At 55.0% G+C, this 19,308-nt stretch overlaps 2 protein-coding genes across 2 annotated transcripts in view; both read right to left on the bottom strand.

The window, feature by feature from the left end:
- The window catches only part of LOC121468955 (uncharacterized), a 2,238,800-nt gene that overhangs the window by 1,691,859 nt on the left and 527,633 nt on the right, over nt 1–19,308 (bottom strand). The window lies entirely within an intron of this gene.
- LOC140681295 (olfactory receptor 14J1-like) lies at nt 14,411–14,998 on the bottom strand. The gene has a single exon (XM_072920854.1). The coding sequence runs from the start codon at nt 14,996–14,998 to the stop codon at nt 14,411–14,413; it is 588 nt and encodes a 195-aa protein (XP_072776955.1).

The following is a 19,308-nucleotide window of genomic DNA, read 5'->3' as shown; positions in this document are numbered from 1 at the left end:
TTGCCAGCCCTGGCCCCTGCCAGTCCCCCAGCATGCTGCCATGCTTCCCCCCTGCCCCTCAGGGGCCAGTCCCCACAGGGCTGGGCTGCCTGCGTGCTGCCAGTGAGGGGCAGTGGGCAGAGGCAGGGCTGGCAGAGCAGCTCAGCTCCCCGCTGCCACCCAGGCCACGCTGCTGTGTCCAGACTCCTCTGAGACAGAGCTCTGACCCCACAGAGCTGCTTTGGCCATGTGGAAGAGCATCATGTGCTCGCCCAGGACTGCAGAGCCGGCCATGCTCGTACTCCTCGATGTGCTGGGGAGCTGGCCAGAGCACAGCACGTGCACCTGTGATGGGGACCACACGGCTGTCCTTGCCCTGGCTGTGAGTTTCTGCCTTTGCTGGCCCCAAGGCCACCCCTCCAGCATCTCTCCATCCTCCCTCCCCCACGGCGTCTCCCTGCCTCAGGTGCTGGGCTGAAACCTGGCCTCGGGGCAGCTTCAGGGCCACCAGGCCCGGTGCTCCCCCTGCGTCTCTCCGGCCTCTCCCTCCCGTGCTCGGGCCCTGCCACACGGACACCTCGGCACTGAGCGCTGTCTCGAGGGGCTTTGTCCTTTGCAGGCAACTGTGGTGATGTGGAAGATCCTCCAGCTGCCCTGTGTCCCACATATGGTGACCGTGTATTTCCCTGCCTGTTTGTCCATCTGCTCTTCCAATTGCCCTTCAGCACTCTGGATATGCCAGAGGAGGTCGATACCTTCTGGAAGGGATATCAGCAGCAACGCGGCCTTGCCACCAGCCCCAGCAGGTGCTCCATCTCAGTCCTCCTGTCCTTACCACATCCCTGGGCAGGAGCCAGTGCTCCCAGCGTGACCTGGGCTTTGCTCTGCACACAGGTTTGCAGTGCGGACCCTGAAGTCCCTGCTCTGCCAAATGCAGCACGAGGATGTGGTGGTGGCAATGGAACGCAAGTGTGGCTGGGACACACTGCTCTGTGCTGACACCCACCACTGTGCCGTGGGTCTGCTGGCCAGGTGAGACCCCCTTCACACTGCTGCCTCTGACACTTGTGCTCTGTGCCTGGGGTGCCCCACACAGTCCCTGTGGTCATTGGCCAGAGGGCCTTGTCACCGAGGGACAGCCAAGCAGACTGAAAAAGGCTGGGAGAGGAGGGTGCCCACAAGGAGCCACCTCCCAAATAGCCCAGGGGCCCTTGCAGGATGCTGGGGAAAGACCAGACCTCTGTGAGTCAGTCCTGGGAGAGGTTTGTCCCCCTGGCCCACAGTCTTGGTTACTTTGTCTCCTGCCAGGGAGATGTCCTGTGTCTCCATCCCCTTGTGCTCCCGGATCGCTCGCTACCTGCTCCGGCTGCTCAGCACACAGGAGCCACGCTGGGAGCTGCCCTCCCTGCCGTTCCTTGTGGAGGTGAGCCTGAAGGCCAGCGCTGCCTCGCTCAGCTGCCTCCCGGCTCTCTGCCCTCTCTTGGCCGCAGTGCCTGGGACGGTGCCCGCGCCCTGTGCTGCTGCCTGGGCCTGGCCCTGTGCGGTTCTGGGCTCCTGCCGGCCGGTCCCCTGTCACTGCCCTGTGCCTTTCAGGGCCTCGAGTGCCTGGAATTGAGTGAACGCGGTGCTGACAGAGTCCTGCAAATCTTGTCAAGGCACCTGAGGAGCGAGTGCAAGGAGAGGCGTCACCTGGCGCTCAGGGCCCTTCTGGAGCTCATCAAGGATCCCTCATGGTGAGAAGGGGGCAGGGGCAGAGGCTGCGCTCAGGAATGCAGTCGCTTGGGCTTGGCTGGGCTTTGGGCGCTGGGCCAGCTGCTCCCAGCTCTCCTGCCTCCCGCTTCAGCTGCCCAAGTGCTTTGGAACAGCCCTTTGGCCTCTAGGCCCTGCAGCAGCTGGATGGCATTTCACAAACTTGTGTTCCTCACAGAGAGAAAAAATGTGGAGCCTGACTGAAAGTCTTGTGGAGCTCCTGTGGGATGCGGATGGAGAGATAGTTAGCATGACAGTCATGCTCCTCAAATTTATCATCTTGGACAAGGACATGCTGATACCCAGCCCCATCGCACTGCAGCTGGTTGAGGCGCTCCTGCCACTCCTTGACCACGTAAGGCTCACTGCCCCCAGCCACAGCCACTGGCTGCTGCCCAGACACTTTGTGCCCTGTGGATTTGCAGCCCTGCACCAAGCTGAGCCCCATCAGCCAATGCTGAGGTCTTTTTTCTTCCCTTCATACAGGACAATAGCCAAGTGCAGCTGCTCTCCATACTGCTCTTCCAAACATGGATGACTTTTCCACAGGAAAATGAAAAAGAAGCTCTGAAGACACACGTGCGCCAGAGCCTGCTGCCACTCTCCTTCCACTGCCATGATGAGAACCAGCGAGTGGCAGAGGTGAGGACTCGGCAGCTGCTGCTGTCCCCTGGCAGGGGCTGGGCTGCCTCCTGCCCTGGCACCTCGCAGGCTGCAGCCTCCTCCAGGCCCTGGCACAGGGACGGGTCCTGCGCCCTGGGCTGTGGGGCCATCTCCGCGTCTCTGCTGCTCTCCAGGCTTCTCAGGAAACGCTGCGTTGTGCGGCCGAGTTCCTGACGAGGAGGGATCTTGAAAAGCTGGTGAAGAACCAGAAGCTGTGGAAGTTCACCGAGTGCCTGGTAAGGAGGGCCGGGAAGCCGCAGCCCCAGCCTGGAGAAGCCCCCTGAGCGCGGTGCTCGGTGTGCGGGCTGGCAGCTGTGCCCCTGCCCGCTGCTGCAGCCCGAGGCCGCGCGGGCTCTGCTCCAGGCTCCTGCGGCCCGAGCCGGGTGCCCATGGAGCCGCGGCCCGGCGGGGCTGCGGGGCCAACCCTTCCCTCCTGCCGCTCTCTGCAGCTGGCAGAGGACAGCAGCAGCGTGGCCGAGCACCTGCGCCGGGCCCTGCCCTACCTGCAGAGCCCACAGGAGCCCCTGCGAGAGGCGCCGTCAGGTTCATGGGTGAGCCACGAGCCGGGCCAGGAGGGCGTGTGGCCCCAGGGCTGGCAGCGCCGCTGGCAGGGAGCTGTGCCGCTGGGCCTGACAGGCTCTGTGTTCCCAGGGATGGCCGGGAGGAGCTTGAGGGGACAGCAGGAAAAGCTCCAGCTGATCTGCAATGGTGAGACAGGGCAGTGGGCTGCCAGCGGGGGCTGCCGGGGCGAGCTGCAAGCCCTGCCCCGGCTGTGGAGAGCTCTGCTCTCCTAGGTAGAGCACACAGAGATTTCAGGGACACGTGGGGGATGCGTGGCCAGCAGCTTTGGGCTGATCCCCTTGGTCCCTGATCCCTCCCAGCCATGGCAAGAGCCGGCTGGGATGGCCCTGGCAGGGGGGGCTCCCCTCGGCTCCCTGCAGAGTCGGGATCTGACCGTGGCTCTGTTCCTCTCTCTTGCAGCCCTTGAATGCCTGACAGAGGATGTCAGTAGTGCCATGTCAGAGCTGGCACTTCAAACACTGCATGTGCTCCGGGCAATACAGAGTGGGCGATACTCCATCTTCCAGAAGGTGCAAGATCATACAGCCCTCTGTGATATCACACGGACATCTCTGTGATGTAACACAGCCCTCTGTGATGTCACACAGACATCTCTGTGATGTTACACAGCCCTCTGTGATGTCACACTGACCCTGTTATGTCACACAGCTTTTTGTGATGTCACACAGACATATCTGTGATGTCACAAAGCTCTCTCTGATGTCACACCGATATCTCTGTGATGTCACACTGTTATCTCTGTGATGTAACACAGCTCTCTGTGATGTCACACTGACATCTCCATGATGTCATGCTGACCCTGTGAGGTCACACAGATTTTTGTGATGTCACACAGACATATCTGTGATGTCACACAGATCTCTGTGACGTCACATGGACACATGACGTCACACAGGTATCTGTGATGTCACACAGCTCTTTGTGATGTCACACTGACATCTCTGTGACATCACACAGCTCTCTGTGATGTCACTTGGACATCCTTTTGATGTCACACTGACCCTATGAGGTCACACAGCTTTTTGTGATGTCAAAGAGCTCTCTGTGATGTCACACTGGCATCTCCGTGATGTCACAGAGACATCTCTGTGATGTCACACTGACATCTCTTTGACATCACACATCTCTCTGTGATGTCACACCCATGTCTCTGTGATGTCACACAGCCCCCGTGATGTCACAAAGCCCCTGTGATGTCACACAGCTCTCTGTGATGTCACACAGTATCTGTGATGTCACACAGGACCTGTGATGTCACAAAGCCCCTGTGATGTTACACAGGTCTCTGTGATGTCACACAGCCCCTGGTCTCTCACTGTGGTTGTTTATCTGTCTTCCAGCCCTTCAAGCCATGAGTGAAGATGACAGCCCATCCTCCACTAACCTGGAAATTCAGACAATTTTTGGACAAAGATGTGCAGAACTAAGGTCATCTGCTGGATTCAGAGAACCAGGCTCCCAAGCAGAGTACCAGGAGACAGTGAAGAGAGCAGCAGGACTCAATGTCACTGGAGCTCCAGGCACACCTGATGCTGGCCACAGCTGTGCCTGCTGCAAGCTCCCATAGCTGCTGCCTTCCCCCTCCCTGTTGACAGCTCCCCCGCTCCAGCCCTCAAACGCTGCCCATCCCCTTTTTTTCCCCCTCATCTCATCCCTTCCCTTTCCCTTCCATTAATAAAGAGTTTGGTTTCTCCCCCTTACCTGCATCTCTGTGGAGATGAAGCGGCACAAATCCCGGGCCCTGGGACACACAGGCCCCTGCTGCTGCTCTCTTCCACGCCGTGTTCTGTGCACACACACACAGAACGAGGGCAGATCAGGCTGGAGAGGTGCCTGTGCTGAAGGTGCAGTTCCACAACTCTGTGGAGTTGCAGATCTTGCTGTGCAGCCTGAAGCCCCTGGAATTTGGAAGAGCCAAGCTGAGTATGCTCTGAAGGCAGCTGTGAGGGATTCCATGGCAAGCTTCCACGGAGGGCAAAGGAGCTTGGAATGCTGGAAGTTTTCAGGAATAGCTTCCTGAAGGCTCAGCAGTGCTCCATCCCTGCACAGGATCAGGGAGAGGGCAGAACCAGCGACCATCCGGGCTTAGCAGGGAGCTTTGGGTGTGCCTGAGGGCAAAGGAAGCAGCAGCGCGGTGCCCGAGACTGGGACGCGCGACCCTGCCAGTGCCCGGAGCACTCTCAGGCAGTGCCGGGATCCCGGCTGTGGTTCTGGTGCCCACAAGTGAGGAATGGCAGCCCCAGGCTCAGAGCCAGTCAGAAAGCCAAGCAAGTGAGAGCAGAGGGAGGGCACCCTTCCAGTCTCTCTTGGGCATGGCCGCAAAACAGCCCCTGCTGCTTCTTCCTCCGCCTGTGTTTGGGCTGTGCTGGTGGCAGAGGCAGCCAGGCTGTGCTCTGCCTTCCAGAGCCTGTTGGGAGCGGGCATGAAAAGCGCTGTGTGCACAGCGGAGAGGCCTGGAAGGTGCTGGCAAGAGCGTCCTGCGGGAGCAGGGCTCTGGGCTCTAGCTGGGAACAGCCTGGTCTTGGTGCCGTGGGCGCAGGCAGGAGTTGAGGCAGGTGAAGAGGCACTGAGCAGCTTGTGTTTGTAGAGGGCCTGGGGCTGCACGTCTGAGCCTCCACCTGGAAAGGCACTTGGGGGAATAGCAGCTGGAGCTGGAGTGCCTGTCCTGAAAGGACATGAAGTCCTTCAGCCTTGCCAGCGTTTCCTAAGGGTGTGTTGGTGTTGAGCAGAACAGCCGCACATTTGGGGAAATGCCTTTGGAGGACAGGGGCTTGCTTCTCAAGGAAAGTGCTTCCCAGGGAGCTCCCAGTGAGGCACGTGCAAGTGTCCCCCTTTGGCTCTCTGTGCTCCTTTCAGTCCTTGAGGCCTGCTGCACTTGGCAGAGGGACAGGGGAAGGGAGCAGCCTGTGAAGAGCAGGTTTGGCATCCACCTGGACCTGCAGGGACCAACCCAAGCACCTGCAGCAGCGTGTGTTACCCCCCCTTTGGACAGAGGGGTGAGCAGAACCATCTCTGTCCATCTGTGAGCCCCAAAGCTCTCTGTGGGAGCTGTGAATTAAAAGGCCTTTACACACTCACGTTTCACATCTTCCCTGCCTGCTGTGTTTCAGCTCTTGGCAATATGCATTTGCCTCCTGCTTGCTGGGAGCTGCTGTGGCCCAGGGCCAGCACAGACTGGGCTGGGTGGGCCAGGCAGTGTGGTGGAGAGTCTTGGCTGATCTTGTTGTGTGCCTGGCCTCAGAAAAGGCTTGGAAGGTTTGCCTGCCGAGGTGTCCTGCTCCTTGGCTCTCCCTGTGCATCTTGGAGAGCACAACGGAGGCATTTCTGGCAGGCCAGACGCCCTCTTGGGACTTCCCCTCTCTTAGATCTTCCCCCTCTTGGAATCCCTGCTCTCCTAGAGCACCCTCTCTTCCCTTTGTCTCTCTCCTCCCCCATCACCTCAGGCCCTGCCACGTGCTTCGTCTGGCAGCTCCAGGCAGGACCTTTCACCATCCCTAATAAACCTTATATTCTAAGAGCAACCAACAGAGATCTCTCGTTTGAATCCATCCAAACCGTCCTGGAGGCTCCTGCGTCCTTACAAAATTATTTTCCCTTTTAACCCAATAACTGATCCCTTGAAGCCTGCAATGCAGAATTTTCTGTCCAGTCACAAAATATCACCCAAACCCATGAAGAAGGAGGTAAGAAGAAGGTAAATAAGAAGAACCTGTCTCCACCCTAAAACCTCCATATGCTTTATATTTATTCCTATGTTCTAAAACCCCAAACTCTAAGTTTTCCACCCTGTGGTAGTATACACCTCTAACCAACTATGCACCTGTAACCCCAGTGCGGTTAAGCAATTTTGGAAGCATTCTCCACAGCCTCAGGTCAAACGCAGTGTTCTCTTGCAAGTCTGTGCCTTTCAGCACAGCAAGTTTAAAATTCTCAGCATCCAGGGTTCCAACACTTACGGAATCAGGGACACTCTTGTGACACTAAAGGCCTCACTGAACCATTGTGACACCACAAGGCCTCATTGAACCGAGGGGCCATTGTGACACTATGGAGTGTTGGCAGGCCAAGGGCAGTTGTCACACTGTGTGGCACCATGGAACCAAGGAGCTACAGGGCCCCATGGAACTAAGGATTCATGGAACAGTGTGGGACCCCACGGAACCAAAGGTCCATTGTGACATTGTGGGGCCTATTGGAATCCTGGAGGCCATTCTGACACTTTGAGGCCTCGTTGAATCAAGGGGATCTGCAGGGCCTCATGGAACAAAGGAGACCCTTCTGACACTGTGAGTGCCCATGGAACCAAGGGTCCATTGTGATCCTGTGGCACCAAGGAAACCCCTGTGACCCTGCAAGGCCTCATGGAAGCAAGGGACCATTGTGACACTATGGAGCCCCATGGAAACAAGAGGCCAGCGTGACACATCTGGGCTTCATTGAACCAAGGATCCAATATGACACCACCAGTGTGACACTGCAGGGCCCCATGGATCCAAGGGAACAGGTAACAGGTCTGGTTGGCTTGGCCTCATTGGGCCAATTGCCCTTGGAATGTTGAGGGTTTCTTCTCATGTACCCCTGAAACAGAGCCCTGGGGCTCTGGGCTTTCCTTCAAATGGAAAAGAGCTGCCCTTCTCATTGAAGCATCCATGGCCAAAATGGGATTCCCCCCTCAAAATTCCCAATATCCAGGGATTGCTCCTAAACAAAAGCTGCCATTACCAACAAGTCTGTTTGACCTTGTCTTCCTGAGAGCTGGCTCTCACCTGCCTTCAAACACTGAGGCTCTGTGATTTTCTTCCTGTGGAAAAGAACCCTCCCTCCTGCACAGGCAGCCATGGGCAAAATTGGTACTTTTCCTCCAAAATTCACTATATGCAAGGGTTTCTCCCAGACAAAAGCTGCCAGGACAGACTGCTCTGGCTGGCCTTGGCCTCTGGTGGTCTCCCTGTTCTGCCCTGCAACACTGGGGCTCTGCCCTTTCCTTCCTATGAAAAACAACTGTCCTTCTTAATCCTTCATCCATCTCCTTCTTTCAGCGAGGTGTCCATGGCTGAAATTGGGATTCCACCTCCAGAAGTCCTATAGTCAAAGATTGCTCCTACACAAAAGCTGCCATGACAGACAGGTCTGGCTGGCCTTGGCCTCCTTAGGGGGGATCTCACCTGCCCTCCAAACACAGGGGATCCATGCTTCCCTTCCTATGGAAAAGAACTGGCCTTCTCCTCCAGGCACAAATGGCTGAAATTGGGATTCAACATCCACAATCCAAATATCCAAGGGTTGGTCACAGACAAACCTGCCAGGACAGACAGCTCTGTCTGGCCTTGGCCTCCGGTGACTGCAGAATTCATCAGACCCTGAAACACAGGGGCTCTGTGGTTTCCTTTCTGTGGAGACCATTGTGACACTGTGGGGCCTTGTGGAACCCAAGGGCCATTGTCACCCTGCGGGGCCTCATGGAAGGAAGGGGCCACACTTCAGAAGCAAGCAGAACGTTGGGACACGGCAGAGTGCCATGAAACCAAGGGAACATGGAACAGGTCTGGCTGGCTTGGCCTCCCAGGGGCCACCTGACAGGTCCAGCTGATCTTGGAACATCAAGGGCTGCATCTCACAGGCCCCTGGAGAAGTGGGGCTCTGTGCTTTCCTTCTTATGGAAAAGAACCATCCATGTTTCCAGGTGTCCACAGCCAAAATGGATACTCCTCCTGAAAAATTCCCTATATGCAAGGGTAATCCCAACCAAAATCTGCCAGGACAGACAGCTCTGGCTGGCCTTGGCCTCTGGTGGTCACCTCTCATCTCAAGGAAGCCCCGAGGAAAGTATTTGAGAGGGTTTGGCAGATGGAACATAAATGAGTCTCTCATCCTCTGAAAAATTCAAATGCTCATTTGATCCTACGTGTATTTTTTTTCTCATTGTGCATTATGCATGAAATATAATTTTTAGTTAAAAAATATTATTCTTATCACTCCCATAGTGTTATCTGACACAAAACACCTTGTCTACATATGGATCCAGGTCACCTGTATAAGCAAACCCAAGAAAGAGTCCAGCAGGAATGATTTGTCTCTGCTCCCATCTGTCACATCTCCTCTGGAGCTGGAGGTGCAGCCCCAGCACTTGGGAGGGCTCAGGGGGTCACAAGCTCAGCTCCCACACAGAGAACTTGTGGACCTTGGATGATCTTCCTGCTCCTGCCCGCTCAGCCAGGCTGAGATGGACACTGATGGTTTCTGTGCCAGGCTCTCCCAGCCCAGCCCAGCTCCCTGCAAGCTCTGCCAGCTGCCCTGAGCTCTGGGCAGCACCAAGGGCCTCTCCCCAGCACAGCCCAGCCGGCTCTGGCCCCACAGCTCTGCTCAGGCCCGGCTGCTCTGGGAATGGAGCAGCTGAGGAATGGAGTCACATCCAGGGGTGTCCCCAGGGCTCAGCACTGGGGCCAGGTCAGTGAAATCTCTTTATTGCTGATCTGGACGAGGCCATCGAGGGCACCCTCAGGCAGTTCCAGGTGAGCCCAGGCTGGGTGGGAGTGTGGCTGTGCTGGAGGGCAGGAAGCTCTGCAGAGGGATCTGGACAGGCTGGAGCCATGGGCCCAGGACAATGGGATGAGGTTCACCAAGGCCAAGGGCCGGGTCCTGCCCTGGGCTCACAGCCACCCCAAATCCCTGGCCGTGCCCTGGCCCTGATCCCCACAGCCTGTCCTGTTTCCTTCATCCCTGCATTGCCAGGGACTTTCTGGGACAAGGGAGCTCTGCTCTGGGGATGGAGGGAGCTCCAAGTGCCACCACTGGAGTGGGAACCACAACTCATCAGGTTTGTGTCCTTTGGGGGTCAGGAACTGGTGAGACTCAGAGGCACAGAAAGTTTCTTTTCATGGCCAACAGACCATAGTTGAACGGGACATAATTTAATAACAATCACGCTCTTCCCTGAGCCATGTGCAACATCCTAGCAATGTCTGATGAGTCCAGCATTCACAGGTGATTTCCATACTAAAACTGATTTTAGACAAACGTGGTTCTGTTTGATAGATATAAACCGAATTAAGTTTTTGTATCAGGATGCTCGTCCTGGAGTGGGGGAAAAACAGATCAAACAATTCTCGATTTGCAAAGCTGTCAGTGGTGGATGGAGAAGGGAGGTCAGGCTGCTTTTGGTGTTGAGGAAATGCTAAAAGGAGCCTGGCTCATTTAATCTCCTCCTGGCCTGGCTGATCTCCCCTCTTTCCCCTTCCACCCATTGGCTTTTCTCTCCCACCAGGCGCCCGGTGAAGAGCCTGGCTCTGTGTTCTCCATCCCCTCCTCGCTGGCACTGCCAGGCTGGGATGAGGAGCCCCTCAGCCTTCCCTGCTCCGGGCTGGACAAGCCCAGCTCCCTCAGCCTCTGCTCACAGCCCAAGGGCTCCAGCCCCACCTTGGAGGCCCTTCCCTAACCCTGCTCCAGCTGCCAGACATCTTTCCTGCCCTGGGGAACCCAACCCAGGCAACAGGGACCTGGATAATCCACATCCTTGATGTCCTGGTCACACAGCCCTGGCCCCTTGTCCCCATGTCAGGCTCTGGGGTGGATCCTGTAGAACATCCTTTGGTGGAGGCTGTGCCTCCAGGTGGACCGGGGGGATACTGGGGGACAGGGACCCTGCTGGGTATGTACAGCATTGGACTTGTTGGGAGAAACTGTGAGGGGGAGCTGGGGCGGAGTGACCAAGGCAGTGACCTCACAGAGCCCTCCTGGGATGTCACACAGCCCCTCTGAGATGTCTCAGCCTGCTCTGTGAGGTCACAGCCCAATCTCTAATGTCACACAGCTGGTTTCTGATGTCACAGCCAACTCTGCGATGTCACAGCCAGCTCTGTGATGTCACAGAGACAGTCTTTGATGCTGTAGCTGCTCGATGACCTCACATAAACCACTCTGTGATGTCATAGCCCACTCTGTGACCTCATGTTACCAGATGATAAATTGTCTCCACAGGTGAGCTGATGCCTGGAGCTTGTTCTCCAAAACCCCAGGCCTATGGAAACCACACAGTGCCCATTGTGGGAGAAGGGGAACTGGAAGTTCACCAGCCTCAGTGTCCTGCCAGCTCAGCCAGGCCCACGGGAACATTGGGGTCCACGACCACCAGGGACCACCAGAGAGACCCCCAGGACAGAAGAACACATGGGTAAAGGAGAGGGGAAATATGTTAATGGTTTTGGGGAAATGATTATCAGATGTGTGTTTAGTCCAGCACAATCAATGAATACATGTGCAAAATACAGAATATGAACAGAAAATTTCCTGCACTCAGCATGCTCGGCTTTGGGAGGAGCGATCCCCTGTGCATCTGGCTGAATAAAGAATGCTGCTTCTTAATGCTGCACTGGTGTTAAGGAGTTTTCTGTTTTACCGAATTTTTGGTAACACTGCACTCCCAAGGAAAGCTCTGTCTCCTGCTGTTCACAAACAGAGAAGGGCTGGTGGCAGATGTGGGGGTCAGAGGCTGCCTGGGGCACAGGGACCATGAAATAATCAAGTTTTCAATGTTCTGTGAAAGAAGGAGGGGCAGCGACAGAACTTCCACACTGGAATGAGGAAGAGCAGACTTTGGCCTATTTGGGACACAGATTTGGGGGGTAGTGAATCAGGGACTGATTTTTTAATGGGAAACAGCCCTTAAAAACCATGGGGTCCAGGAAGGATGGACACAGTTCAAGACAGTGATCTTAAGGGGGAAGGAGCAGCCTGTCCCAGTGTGGCAAAAGATGAGGTGGTGAGGAAAATGACTGGCCTGGCTGCCCATGGAGCTTTTGTGGGAACTCGGGGGAAGGAAGAAGGTGCATTAACTTTGGACAGAAGGTCAGTCAACTTAGCAAGAGTTTAAGGATGAATAAATTCATAGCAAAACATGGGATAAGGAGAACCTCTACTCTTTATTGAATGCAGTGGAGAATAGAGTAACTAAATATAAGGGAAAGGCCAAACCACTTAACACCTTGCTTGTATCAATTTTCAATATTAGGACAGGTTGTCCTTAGGACAAGATTTCTCCTGAGCTGGTAGATGGGCACAAGGAGCAGAATGGCCCCTGTAATCCAGGAGGAAGCAGCTGGTGACCTGCTGAGCCACTCAGACGCTCACAGGTGTATGGGATGGGATGGGATCCATCCTAGGGGGATGAGGGAGCTGGTGGATGAGCTCCCCAAGCTGCTCCCCACCATTTACCATCAGTCCTGGCTCACCAGGGAGGTCCCAGAGCACTGGAGGTGCCAGTGTGAGCCCATCCCCAGGAAGGGCTGGAAGGAGGATTTGGGGAACTCCAGGCCTGTCAGCCTGACCTCGGTGCCCAGCAAGGTTATGGAACAGATCACCTTGAGTGCCACCACAGGGCACCCACAGGATGGCCGAGGGGTCAGGGCCAGCCAGCGTGGATTTAAGAGGGGCAGGTCCTGCCTGAGCAACCTGATCTCCTTTTGTAACCAGGTGACCCACCTGTGGATGTGGGAAAGGCTGTGGATGTGTCCATCTGGACTTCAGCAAAGCCTTGGACACTGTCTCTGACAGCATTCCCTGGAAAAGCTGCAGCCCACGGCTTGGGCAGGTTCCCTCCTGGCTGGGAGATGGAAGAGCTGGCTGGAGGCTGGGCCCAGAGAGGGGTGGGGATGGTGCTGCACCCAGCTGGTGTCCAGTCCCTGGTGCTGTCCCCAGGGATCTGTGTTGGGCCCAGTCCTGTTTAACACCTTCACCGATGATCTGGGGGAGGGGATAGAGCCCACCATCCCCAAATTTGCAGGTGACACCGAGCTGGGTGTGAGTGTGGATCTGCTGGAGGGCAGCACAAGGAGACACAGCCTTCAGCTGCACCAGGGGAGGTTTGGGCTGGACAAGAGGAAGAAGTTCTTCACAGAAAGGGTGAGTGGGCATCGGAATGGGAAGGCCAGGGGGGAGGTGGCAGAGTCACTGTCCCTCTCCAGTGGCATTCAGTGGCATGGTCTGGGTGACAAGGCAGTATTAGGGCACTGGTTGGACTTGATGATCCCAAAGGTCTTTTCCAGCCTATTTGATTCTGTCATTCTGTGATGATTGGGACACTCTGGGGCGATTGTGACCCTGCAGGGCCTGGTGGAACTAAGAGGACCATGGTGACACTGTGCAGCCCCATAGAACCAGGGCTCCATTGTGGTGCTCTGGGGCCCAATGGAACCAGGGAGTCCCCGTGACATTGGGTCCTGGTGGAACCACAGAGGCCATGGTGACACTGCGGGGCCTCGTGTAACCGAGGGGTTTCACCACTGTGACACTGCGAAACCAAGGAGAGCATTGGGAGAGCCCAGGGCCCAGTGGAACCAAGGGGCCCTTCTGACACTGCGGGGCCTCATGGAACCAAGGGGACATTGTGACACTGCAGGACCTTGTGTAACCAAGGGGCCACTGTGACACTCTGGGGCCTCCAGGAATCTGGAAGGCCCTTGTGACACTGTGTGGCCTCGTGGAAACAAGGAATCCATTGTGACACTGAGGGGACTTGTGGAAGCACAGAGAGCATTGTGACAGTGTGGGACCTCATGTGACCATGGGGCCTTTGTGACACCCTGGGGCCCCATGGAACCAAGGGGCCACTGTGAAACTGCGGCACCAACGAGAACATTGTGACACTGTGAAGCCCCACGGAACAAAGGAGTCCATTGTCACATTTTGGGGCCCCATGGAACCAAGGAGACCAGTCTGACAGTGCAGGGCCTGGTGCAACCAAAGGGACATTGTGACACTGAAGGGACACATGGAACCAAGGACATCTTTGCAGATGACACCAAGCTGGATGTGGGTGTGGATCTGCTGGAGGGTAGGAGGGCTCTGCAGAGGGCCCTGGACAGGCTGGATCCAGGGACCAAACCCAACAAGGTGAGGTTTAACAAGTCCAAGTGCCGGGTCCTGCACTTTGGCCACAACAACCCCTGCAGTGCTACAGGCTGGGGACAGAGGGGCTGGACAGCAGCCAGGCAGAAAGGGACCTGCAGGGACTGATGGACAGCAGGCTGGACATGAGCCAGCAGTGTGCCCAGGTGGCCAAGAAGGCCAATGGCTCCTGGCCTGGATCAGGAATGGTGTGGCCAGCAGGAGCAGAGCTGCTGTGCCAGCACTGATCTGCCCCAGCTCTGCACACAGACATTGCTGCTGCAGCTCCAGAGAAGGCAACAAAAGGGCATCTCTGCAGAAAACTCTGTTGGGAGATCCTTGAGTTCCTATGAATCCACTGAGAGCACAGCCCCTTATTTGCACAGTCTGTGGCCAGAGGGAGAGAAGCAAAATGAGAAATGGCACAAGGAAAGGCTTTCCTCTGTGGACAAGATTAAGAAAGTAAAACTAAGAAAAAGAAACTCCAAAATGAAACCAACAAGAAATATCAAAGAAGACTTTTATTGCAAGTAATTTGCAGAAATTGGCCAGCAGTTTAATGTTCCTGAAAGCATCCAGTCATCAGTGTCCACACTGCAGCCTTGAGCTCCTGGTTCCTCAGGCTGTAGATGAGGGGGTTCAGGGCTGGAGGCACCACCGAGTACAGAACTGACAGGGCCAGATCCAGGGATGGGGAGGAGATGGAGGGGGGCTTCAGGTGAGCAAACACTGCAGTGCTGAGGAACAGAGAGACCACGGCCAGGTGAGGGAAGCAGGTGGAAAAGGCTTTGTGCCGTCCCTGCTCAGAGGGGATCCTCAGCACAGCCCTGAAAATCTGCACATAGGAGAAAACAATGAACACAAAACAACCAAGTCCGAAACAGGCACTAACAGCAATGAGCCTAAGTTCCCTGAGGTAGGACTTGGAGCAAGAGAGCTTGAGGATCTGGGGGATTTCACAGAAGAACTGTCCCAGGCTATTGCCATGGCACAGGAGCAGGGAAAATGTATTGGCTGTGTGCAGCAGAGCATTGAGAAAGGCACTGGCCCAGGCAGCTGCTGCCATGTGGGCACAAGCTCTGCTGCCCAGGAGGGTCCCGTAGTGCAGGGGTTTGCAGATGGACACGTAGCGATCATAGCACATGATGGTCAGGAGGAAATACTCTGATCCAATGAAGAAGAGAAAGAAAAAGAGCTGAGCAGCACATCCTATGTAGGAGATGTCCCTGGTGTCCCAGAGGGAATTGTGCATGGCTTTGGGGACAGTGGTGCAGATGGAGCCCAGGTCGCTGAGGGCCAGGTGGAGCAGGAAGAAGAACATGGGCGTGTGCAGGTGGTGGCCGCAGGCTACGGCGCTGATGATGAGGCCGTTGCCCAGGAGGGCAGCCAGGGAGATCCCAGGAAGAGGCAGAAGTGCAGGAGCTGCAGCTGCCGCGTGTCTGCCAGTGCCAGCAGGAGGAAGTGGCTGATGGAGCTGCTGTTGGACATTTCTGCCTCAGGAAATTATTATCTCCTGAGGAGAAAAATACAGCACTGAGTCAGGCCACACTTCCATGAGCAAAATATATTGCATATCTCATAGCAATGGAACATTTAGGGTGTCTCCTTTTAAGAACACTTCTCTACATTCCCCTCACCTGGGCTCTTGGTTTTGCAGGAATTGAGAGCAGGGCTCAGGAGGATTCCTTCTTCTTGAGCAGTGAGAGGCAACTGAGAATGCTGGGTGATCTCCAATTAAATGAACTTGGAAACACCAAAAATCTTTTCAGCTCTGCTGTTTGCAATTTGCCCATCTGAAGAACTGAGATGAGGGAATTCCTTGTATTTGTTCACCCAACTGCAGCTGCCACAGTCAGGAGTGGTTGTGGGTGTTTGAAATCCCTGGCATTTCTAATGCACTGTTTTAGTTTAGGGCAAATTTGGGAGAAACCCTCTGAAAGGAGCCCCCAGGAAACAAACCCCCACGGCCCCTCCCCACCCACCTGGTTCAGGGAAAAATTTCCTCTGAGAGAGAAGTGGAAAAGAACCTGTTTATTCAAGGAACAAAGCACTCCCCAGCACCAAAACAATTAACAACACCAGATGACAACAAAACTCTTTCACCACTCTGAAGAGATGAACAAATCCAGAAAGTCTTTCCTGGGAGTGGTCGCCCGGGTCTGGGCACTGGGGATTGCTCTCCAGCACTGGGGATGGCTGCTGCAGATCACAAAATGCAGGCTCCTGGTGTTCCTTGGTGTTTCCCAGATCCCAGTCCAGAGCAGGTTGGATGATATTCAGAAAGAGGAAAGGAAAAAGCAACAGTCCAGGGAAAGAATTGGACTGCTTAGCTAACCTAACTAGGAAGCAAAGCAAGAAAGCAGGCAAAGCAAGCAAGCCAAGCAAGCAAGCAAAGCAAAAGCCAGTCAGCCAGCCCTAGCCTTTTTTAGACAGCAGACCATGGGGGGAGGTGAACCAGATGATAACAAGGCAAAACAAACCTTCACTTTCAGAGTCAGTTCTGAAAGCACAGAACATAATATCAAACGTAAACAGAACCCACGATTGGAGATACAAACACCATAACAGTCACCCTAGGACAAGGAGTTTAGTGAGAGGCAAAGTAAGGCACAGAGGTGAAAGTAAAAGTGCAGAGTCTGGGTTACCAGAGTCTGCTGTGTTGTGGGGATCTGGGCCATGCAAAGTGATGTTTTCCTCTGTGAATGGCCGATTCCTTCTGTATCTCCTCCTGAAATTCCTGTGCACCTGGGCTGGTGCTGGAAGTGCAGCCACACAAAGTCCCCACAGAGCTGTGTGGGACCCCGTGGGAATCATTTATTTGCTGCTTTTGATGAAAAGCTGTGACATGAACCTCAGTGTCAGGGAGGTGAGACGTTAATGCTGCTGCTGTCAGACAGTGCCCACACACCGTGTCTGGAGGCAGCTCAGGAGAAGATGAAGAAAAACCAGGATTAAAACCCATGTGCTACTGAACTCTATCAGAAACAGCTTGGAGTGAAGTCTGTGCAGTGACTGGGGAGGGCTGGATAAAGGGGCCAGCTCTGAGAAGTCTGTGGTACAGCAGCGATGTCCTAATACTGATCTTTGCACAGAGATGAAAAAGTCTCAGTTTGCATAGCCTGAATGTCTGGGTCTGGAAATTCTGCGTTGCACAAGCTGTGCTGAGCTCATCTGGCTCTGAAATATCATCTCTGCACCTTAGCCAGGATCAGCATCAGAGTTCTGAAGAGATGAATAAAAATCAGTCATAACCCAGAAGCACACCTCAGCAATACACATCTCTGTCAGGTGAGGAGGCCAAAAGCTTTCGTTATTGTTCTTGGAGAATGAATTCAGCAATTTAAAATTTCCCTCTCTTGGTATTAAAATACTTTAGTTTCAGCTCTGTCCCCGATTATCAATGTCAAGTGTTCCTCTGGGTGGTTGGGGATGGGTTCTCCCCCTGCAGCTCTCTGCAGGTTGGTGCTAATTAGAGATGTTCTGTCAGGTTCAGATGTTTTGGTGCCCGAGCAGCGAGTGCAGAACAGGGATGACAAGCGCTGACATTTGCTGTGCTACAAAGTCCAAGGGACAAACTTGTGCCAATGAACGTCACACCTTTAACTAGGAGGATCAGTTTGTGTTGTGCATGTCCCAGAGTCTGGTGACAGAGGGGGCTTCCAAAGGAAATCTCGGTCCATGTAGGACCAAGGCCCCTGTGCTGAGGCTGCCTCCAGGCTGGTCCAGCCCCTCAGGGTGCCCAGGAACAGGGGCTGCCCACAGCCCAGTGCACCTCGCTGGCCCTGGGGCTACCCAGGCAAGAGCCATGGATGAGGCTGTGCAGGACCACGCAGGCTCAGCCCTGTTCCAACATGGGATCCCATGGGACCGGGCACGCTGGGATTTGCCCCTGCAGCTCCCCAGTGTGTCCAGAGAGACTGCAAGGAGACAGTGACCTCTGTCAGTGGGACCCCTCTGTGCAGGTACCCCCACTCCTGGGGTGGCTGTGCCAGCTCCCCCATGAACTTCCCGCCCTGGGAACCTGGAGCAAGCGGAAAACACAACTTTGCCAATGCTGCCTGTGCCTGAAGCAAATGGAAAGAGAACTGGGGTGTGAAAAATCAGGGTTGTTTATTTACAGAAGAATAGCAATGAAAACACAGAACACATTTGCTTTTGTAAGAATATTTGAAATAACAACAATTTATTGAACGTATATACCTAAGAACATATCTAACAACAATATTTGAAACGTATTTACAGAAGAATAAACGAAGCCCTAAAACCTATATCCTAAAGGGAACAACAAACTCTAAAACTATGTACAAAAGGGTGCCATCTCTGTCCGGGATCTCCATCAGTCCTGGAAGAAAAGCAGGTGCCATGGTCACTCCAGTCAGGCACAGAGGGCTCTTCCGTGTGTCCCCAGGCTGGCACAGTCGGACCCTGCTGCCAGAGCTGAGGCTGGCTGGGTCTGGGGGCTGGGCCCCAGGCACTGGGATGGGGCTTGTGTGGCTGGAGCAGGGACCACCCAGCCCAGCCCCAGCCTGGCTGCAGGGAACCCACTCTGCCTGTGGGGACCACGTACCTGTCGCTGCTGGCATCGGTCTTCATCCCAGGACCATGGCCTCCTCTTCATCTTTCTCATCAATGTCCATGTCCTCGGTGCACTCTTCCATTTCCACGTCCATCTCCTCTTCCACATCCACCTCCATCTCTTCCTCTCCAGTATGTTCTCCATCCACTTCCATCTTCTCCTCTGTATCAATTTGTGTGTCCACCTCCATCTCTTCCTCTCTGTCTGCGACAGCCTGCAGAGGTAGCAAAACCTCAGAGTGGGGTCCCTGTCCCACCCCATCCCCCCAGAACTCCAGCCCACCCGGGCAGCTGGGGGGATCCACCTCCATGGAATGGCACCGTACCTTCCTCAGGACAAATGTGAACATCCTGCAGGGATGGATGACACAATCCAGGCCTTCGGCAGCTATCGAAACTGATGATGGGGGTATCCGGGGGCAGGAACAAGAAGGGTGGCAGGAGCGGGCAGGAGCAGCGTGCAGGGTGTGCTGACCCCAGGGCCAACAGTTGTGTTGTGCTGCTTGCTGGCTGCTGGCAGTTCCAGGTGGGACATGGATTGTGACATGACAGTTGAGCTAGAGAGCCTTTGGTTCCATGCTTAGCAACGTTCCCCCAGACCATGGTGCTCAGAGCCCTGTTCCCAAGGATGGGGCATCCACAGCCTGGGCCAGTGCCTCAGCAGCCTCAGTGGGAAAGAGCAGCTTCCTGAGATCCAACCTCAATCAGCCTCCTGCAGCTGAAAGCCATCGCCCCTTGTGCTGTTGCCACAGGCCTTGTTGAACACTCTGAACACTCTGTCCCAGCCTTTCTTGTGGGACCCTTGCAGTCCTGCATCAGGAACTGAGCGATGGAAGCTTTAGGCCCAGGTTTGCCTCTAAATGTACAAAATTAATAACA

Source organism: Taeniopygia guttata, chromosome 34 (genome assembly GCF_048771995.1).
Source record: "Taeniopygia guttata chromosome 34, bTaeGut7.mat, whole genome shotgun sequence".
In the NCBI taxonomy this organism is placed as follows: Eukaryota; Metazoa; Chordata; class Aves; order Passeriformes; family Estrildidae; genus Taeniopygia; species Taeniopygia guttata.
Note: the sequence above shows the minus strand (reverse complement) of the source record. Positions and strands in the feature narration are given on the sequence as shown.